The following is a 7,500-nucleotide window of genomic DNA, read 5'->3' as shown; positions in this document are numbered from 1 at the left end:
CCCACACAGTCTTCTGATTGGCTGTGATTTATGAATGATTTAGTTGCGAGTGCAGTGTGTTTACAGAGAGACTCCGCCCACACAGTCTTCTGATTGGCTGTGATTTATGAATGATTTAGTTGCGAGTGCAGTGTGTTTACAGAGAGACTCCGCCCACACAGTCTTCTGATTGGCTGTGATTTATGAATGATTTAGTTGCGAGTGCAGTGTGTTTACAGAGAGACTTCGCCCACACAGTCTTCTGATTGGCTGTGACTTATGAATGATTTAGTTGCGAGTGCAGTGTGTTTACAGAGAGACTCCACCCACATACTCTTCTGATTGGCTGTGACTTATGAATGATTTAGTTGCGAGTGCAGTGTGTTTACAGAGAGACTCCACCCACATACTCTTCTGATTGGCTGTGACTTATGAATGATTTAGTTGCGAGTGCAGTGTGTTTACAGAGAGACTAACGCTCTTCTGATTGGCTGGAATCGTATCGGGTGGTTAAGGCACGGTGTACTGATACCTAAGGGCGCAGTGTGTTTCATGCTAGAGAAGTGTTGATGCCACATGCCGCTAAGATCTAAGGATTTCTGTCACAGACTTAAAACATCAAAGTGCAACGAGCTTCTGTTTTGTAATGCGCTTGGCTTTAATTACCAGTTCCATCTACATACATTTGAGCAAATCCACCCAAATTGGAGAAAAATAACAAGGGTTTATGAAGGCCAAAGCAGACTGCATGGGCTTAGCTACAATTCGGTGTGTGAGATTTTCCATAACCTCAGATAATTCAGTCAGACGCGTGGCCTAGTGTGTGTGCGGTGAAGTTTAATCCCGCCTCGGGTCACTGAGTCTCCTTTGCCCTGTTGTGTCCCGTCACCTCTCCACTGTCCTGTCCTTAAAGGTTAAAGGTCATAAAAGCATCTGATGATTCACCTCAGAGCGACACACATGCTGCTCATTTACTCAGTGCTGCTGCGATTAGACGGTAAGATTCCTGTCAAACTGATTTATTATGCAATACTTCAGCTAAATTCTACATCTCTTGCATATTTGTTTATTAAATGCTTTGGATACTTTTATAATATTTTCAGCTTCTGTACTTGCATTTAACACATTTTACCATGTGTTTTACTTTTAGTGCTGGACAACGATTAATCGCATCCAAAATACAATTTTGTGTTTACATAATATATGTGTGTGTACTGTGTATAATTATTTTGTATATGTAAATACACACACATGCATGTATATATTTAAGAAAATTTATATTATACAGAAATTGCACATTTATGTATAAATATGTATACAGTATATACATGCAAATATTTCTTAAATATATACATGCATGTGTATTTATATACACAAAATAATTATACACAGGACACACAGACTTTTATTTTGGATGTGATTAATCGTTGTCCAGCACTAGTATTTTTATTATTTTTTTATTATTTTTTTGATTTTCCTTGAAAATCTTGCATTTTTTGGAAATCAAAGTTAGTTAGTTAGTGTTTATTAAATGCTTAGGATACTTTCATAATATTTTCAGCTTCCATTCTGTACTTGCATTTCTAACATATTACCATGTGTTTTTCTTACTAAGATTTTCCTGGAAGTTTAGTTATTTGGTTGAAGTCGTATGAGTTTTCCCGAACCTCCCCGTATGAAAGCGCTCGCATTAGCTCACGTCCGATCGCAGGCCTTGAGCTGTGACTAGCACACCACACTGGAAACACAGACAAATGGAGAAACCGGGAATGAAAATATGAAAGCATATGAGCTCATACATCCTAGCACCCAATTCATGTCTTGTATATTGAGTTATGCTCTTCTGTTGAAAGGTAAAAGTTGAGAAACTTCTTGGATTGTGTTTTAGATGCTCCTTACGTATTTTGAGGATCCTCTGAGGAATAAAGCTCATAGTCGCCATCCACTTCTGTACCGAGGATTAAACTGAGCTATGAAACAGAGCCATAACTGTGGCTTGAGTTCCAGACGCCACACCCGAACACACACACACACACACACACACACACACACACGTGAACACAAACACTGAGTCAGAAGGAAAAACCCTTTTGTCTGTCTTCCTCTCTTCTTTCTACAGGAAATAACCTAAAAACTCACAGATTTGATTTTTAAACTTTCCGAAATATATGTCTGACCTTCCTCATTTTGCACAGCTCTGTCTGTGTGTTTTCATAGAGGGCAGTTTTACATTTTTTACCACAGAGGCAGATATGAATCAATTACAGAGCTCACTCTGAATCCAGTCTTCCACAGGAATCCCTTTATGCCATATGCAGATTTAACTACGATACGCTATTTAAGCCTCTGATGGACTTTTAATTGGGAAAGATCACATCTTTTTTTCATGCTGTGCGTCTATAAAACCAAATTTCACAGATCCCTCACCAATTTTATGGGACATTTCAGAACATATCAATGTCATGCTTGATTTTAGATATATGTAATCTTCTGAAATTGCATCCCTGTTGTCACATGTTCCCGTTTTGTGTGTCATTTTGGACTTTTATGTTTAGTCTAAGTTTCCTGAATACTGTCTCTGTTATGTAGTCCTTTTGTAGTTCTTTTAGCTTCCCTCATTGCTGTTTCCAAGTGTGTGTGTGTGTGTGTGTGTGTGTGTGTGTGTGTGTGTGTGTGTGTGTGTGTGTGTGTGTGTGTGTGTGTGTGTGTGTGATATCATCGGTAAAGGCCTGAGCCGCCTGTCAGAGTCTCTGTTTGTGTGTTTCCAGTTTCCAGGTTGTGATCTTTGGTTAATCAGAGAAGCTTCACCCACCGTGAGAGCGAACAGCCAGCAGAGCAAACAACAGGAGAGCCAGCATGACGACGTCGAGACGAGTGTGTGTGATCCGACCCAGAGTGTGTGTGAGTCCGTGTGTGTGTGTGTGTAACAGCGGGGCAGATCCTTCAATCACGGCACTGCGGGGGGAAAACAGAGAGAGACTGATTAACCTGGAGCTGTGTGTGTGTGTGTGAGTCTGTGTGTGTGTGTGTGTGTGTGTGTGTGTGTGTGTGTGTGTGTGTGTGTGTGTGTGTGTGTGTGTGTGTGTGAACAGAGGGATCAGGCGAAACCTTCAGAGATCTCTAGTGAACATGACCAGCTGTTAAACCATAGATATTAATAAACCGATGCTCATGAAAGGGTTATGGCCGGATCTTGACCTCTCCGATACAGTGAACATGCAGACACAACACACACACACACACACACACACACACGTGGATCTCGGTGAATCTCTGTGATAAAGGGAAAACAAACCGCTAAAGGACTCAAATACTGATTTAGGCCCAAAACTTCATGAGAGTACATGGATGCAAACACTAGTATAGATAGACAGACGAACAAACAAACGAATGAAAGTACGAACGATAGACACAGACAGACAACAAATGAATGAACAAACGAACGAACGAACGAACAAACGATAGAAAGATAGACGATAGAAGAACGAATAGAAGAACGAATGATAGGCAGACAGACAAAATGAACAAACGAACGAACGATAGACACAGACAGACAGACAGACAGACAGACAGACAGACAGACAGATAGAATAAACGATAGACAGACAGAACGAACGAACAATACACAGACAGACAGATAGACAGACAGACAGATAGACAGACAGACAGATAGACAGACAGACAGACAGACAGACAGACAGACAGATAGATAGACAGACAGACAGACAGACAGACAGACACAGACAGACAGACAGACAGACAGACAGATAGACAGACAGATAGATAGATAGATAGATAGACATGTTTTTTTTGTTTTTTTTACATTATTTTATTAGTATTTATTCCTATATGGAGGTTTTTCCATAATAAAATATTCTCAAACTTTTCTACTTTAAAAAAAATATATAAAATATTCTTACATTTCTGTATGATAATTAGGTGGGCTGGTCTTGCTTCCCATTGGTTTATCATAGATTGAAGTATTTCACCTCACTTTCCAGCAAATTCATCAGATGCCAACAACAAAGAGGCAAAGAAAACTAATCTGGCACATTCTTAATAAATGTTGCTAAAATTATTACACTGTGTTGCTTATTTCGCTTTTTGCACGTAGTGTAAATCGCCTCTGCCTCATTTAAATTAATTCAAATGTTTCGTGCTGTAGTCAATAATATTAAGGCGCTACGAATGAATAAGATTGTAAAAACAAAATGTAATGTTCTTGGTAGACACTATACATAAATGTAATCAAATAAAAATATAAAACATTATAAAAATGCCATATTTTATATAATTTTTTTTCCAGATTTTTCCAGATGCACATGTTTCTGGCCGTAAGCCTTGTTAATGGATTCACCCATGAGGTGTGTGTGTGTGTGTGTGTGTTTTGCACAAAGTTAAACCTTCTCAGACTGCTAGCCTGCCTATTAAAGTGAGTTTGACATTTGGCAGGAAAAGCACCATTTCTTCCCTCTCTCTTGCTGGAGCTTCGCTTTGCACACGAGAGTTTCCGTTTGCTCTCGGCGAGACAGAGCTGTCGCGTCTCCTGATACGCAGAGCACAGATCTGAATATAAAGAAGAAGGACGAGCGTTCACTGTCCTCAATAACTCTACTGAGGAAGACTTCAGCCTGAGGAACATCTTCTTCACTGAGACTCACTGGGCCTCGTTCATCAGACATCAGCAGAATTAATAGTTCATACAAACTTTTTTATGTAATTTGTCGTTCGATTCAACGTGCCAATTTATGTAACAAAGCCTTTATGAATGATTCAGAAGTTTGTTCTACTGATGTTTGATGAATGTGTTGCTTTTTTATTGTACAAACACATTCTTGTCAACGGAGGAAGAGACTATTGCATTTACATTAAAGTGTGAGCAGAAGCAAACTTAATGAGCAAAAACAAAATATAGATAGATATATAGATAGACAGACAAACAGACAGACAGACAGACAGACAGACAAATAGATAGATATATAGACAGACAGATAGATATATAGATAGACAGACAAACAGACAGACAGACAGACAGACAGACAGACAGACAGACAGACAGACAAATAGATAGATATATAGACATATAGACAGACAGATAGATAGATAGATAGATAGATAGATAGATAGATAGATAGATAGATAGATAGATAGATAGACAGATAGATAGATGACAGACAGACAGACAGACGACAGACAGACACACACAAATTATTCATTTATTTAATGAATAATCCAGCAAACTCACTCTCCCAAATAAGGCCTGTGAAACGTTCCCCAAATGAAGCTAACACACTGGCAGGACGCAGTGTCTTGTTACAGGACACACACTGATACTGGGTTTTACGATCGAAAAGAATGTCCTGAGAGCTGCGACTCTCACTTAAACTCTTGCAGAGGAAGAGAAATAAAAACCCTGTTAATCCTATATATATTCTATATATAACCACTTGATAAATGTGTAAACATGTATCTAATTTTCCCATCTCATGATTTTCCCTTTTATGTGGCGTTTGTATTCTTGTAAACTCAATTGGGTTAATGTTTGCATATTATGGTTAACCAACATTATATGTGCGGCATGTTTGGTCTCTAAAAAATCCAATCTTCGTGTCCGATTTGTTAATTTACATTACATGTTGCTAACTTTGTGATGCATTAGTATTATAAGAATCTTAAAGATTATTTTCTTAAACACCCAATGAAAGTACATATTCAAATGCCCTGCTAGAACACAAAGGGTCGTAAAATTTCCCTCCAAAGGAAAATCTTCTCATTGGCTCTTGCACCTCCAGAGGTTGTGCCATCTTCACGCTTTAAAGTCACTGATCAGCTTTTAGCTCTCTCTTACTCCTTTCTGAAATGCTGACGTGAAGATGATGCTGAACTAGAAGCCTCTAAGGACCCAACAAGCTTGTGCCAGGCTGCGGCCTTGTCTTTCCATTCACCAAAGATACTCTGACTCCCACTGGTTCTCTCTCATCAAGACCACATCAGCAAAAATCAGCTGGAGCCTCAACAAATTGCATCAGGACGGTTTAATTCAAATGGGCGAGACATGCAAGTATCAAACTTAGTCTCATTATTTGATACATTAAGTATCCTTACCCCTTTAAAGAAGGGCGTTTTAGAACTAAACTGATGGTTTGCTCAACGCTGTTGATCTGCTGACAAACAATGATTTCAAACAATGCTATAATTTCTTGCTTTCCTGTATTCTGCTTCAGCTCTCTTTCCCTTGGTAAACTGTATGCATGTATGTGTGTGTATGTTAGAGTAGTTTAAGTGTTTAGACTAGTTAATAAAATCTTGTTCATGTCACACGTAAAGTTGTCCTTGTCTCAAGCTCATAACTGGAGTCACTAATCATTTAGATTTTTGCTACTGCTCTTAGTAGTACTGTAAATTAAGAAAGACATTTCCCATGCCCCGGAAATGTACATTTCTTAGAGTTACAGTTTTTCTCGATTGGTTTGGCTCATTTCTTGAAACCGAGATGACATTCTCAAAATAACATGGACAAATCTCCAAACCACCTTGCAATTGTTCACAACAGAATGTCATTTTTCATCGGTTTTATCAAATTGCAAATGCTTTAGTACATGTCTCAAGTGACTCTGTGCTTTTTTTTCAAATGATTATGTACAAGTAGCTACAGTTAGCACAATGAGCCCACATTTAGCACATTTTCCAAATAAATAGATCTTGCTGATCTAAACTGATTAGTTGATTTTTCAGTGAAATGGTTACTCTCTCCAAAACATATCAGCATGGTTTCATTGTGTAAGTCATCATATGCACAATTGTCTGTTCAACTGTCAAAATTAGTCAAAGATATAATACCATGAAAGAATTTCTTGGAACATTTGATAAATTTATGACAGTACTTGACAATCAATCAGGTGAAATTAGAACTAACGAAGGAGCAGTTTCCCACATCTCAGATGACCAATCAAACAGTTTGTTTAGTTACCTGACAGGTGTTGTCTATGATTATGACTGCTGCCAAAAGTATATAGACAGAGCTTGGCCCGGGGCCAGTTTCATTTGCAGTGTGAACATGGAAGCACCTCGCCAAGTACAACAGCAACTTCCTGCTCGAGGAAGAGGAGGAGGAAGAAGAAGAGGAAGAGGAGGAGTGAGAATGCGTGGAGGAATAGGGGGAAGAGGCCGAGGAGCACGGAGGCACCATGATGTCCCAGATGAAATCCGGGCCACCCTTATTGACCACGTTATAAACCATCGCCTCACAATGGCAGAGGCAGGTCGCCGAGTGCAGCCTAATGTGCCTCGGTCTACAGTCTCCTCCATCATCCAAACCTTTCGCAGGGAAAACAGGTACAGAACTATTCTATTGAACTATTCAGTGTTGGTGTGTGTGTAGGCCTAGAGTACTGTAATATCTTCATGTGATGTTATATGATACTATAAAAATGACAAAGAAAAAAAAATGGAGAAAATACTGTGAATAGTATTCCAGTCACTGTGCAGTGCATCACACTTTTAGTACCATAAACCAGCAGT

The 7,500-nt window shown here is 39.0% G+C and overlaps 1 protein-coding gene across 2 annotated transcripts in view; it reads right to left on the bottom strand.

Moving 5' to 3' along the window:
* The window catches only part of cd276 (CD276 molecule), a 126,812-nt gene that overhangs the window by 109,582 nt on the left and 9,730 nt on the right, over positions 1 to 7,500 (bottom strand). For both annotated transcript variants that reach the window (XM_084125184.1, XM_084125183.1), the window contains exon 2: positions 2,792 to 2,934. In XM_084125184.1, coding sequence (XP_083981310.1) covers positions 2,792 to 2,837 — 46 coding nt within the window. In that variant the 5' untranslated portion in view covers positions 2,838 to 2,934. The remainder of the gene's footprint in view (positions 1 to 2,791; positions 2,935 to 7,500) is intronic.

Source organism: Abramis brama, assembly GCF_963993115.1.
Source record: "Abramis brama genome assembly, chromosome: 9".
NCBI classification, from domain to species: Eukaryota; Metazoa; Chordata; class Actinopteri; order Cypriniformes; family Leuciscidae; genus Abramis; species Abramis brama.
The sequence above is the reverse complement of the archived record's forward strand: the minus strand, read 5'-3'. Positions and strand labels throughout refer to the sequence as shown.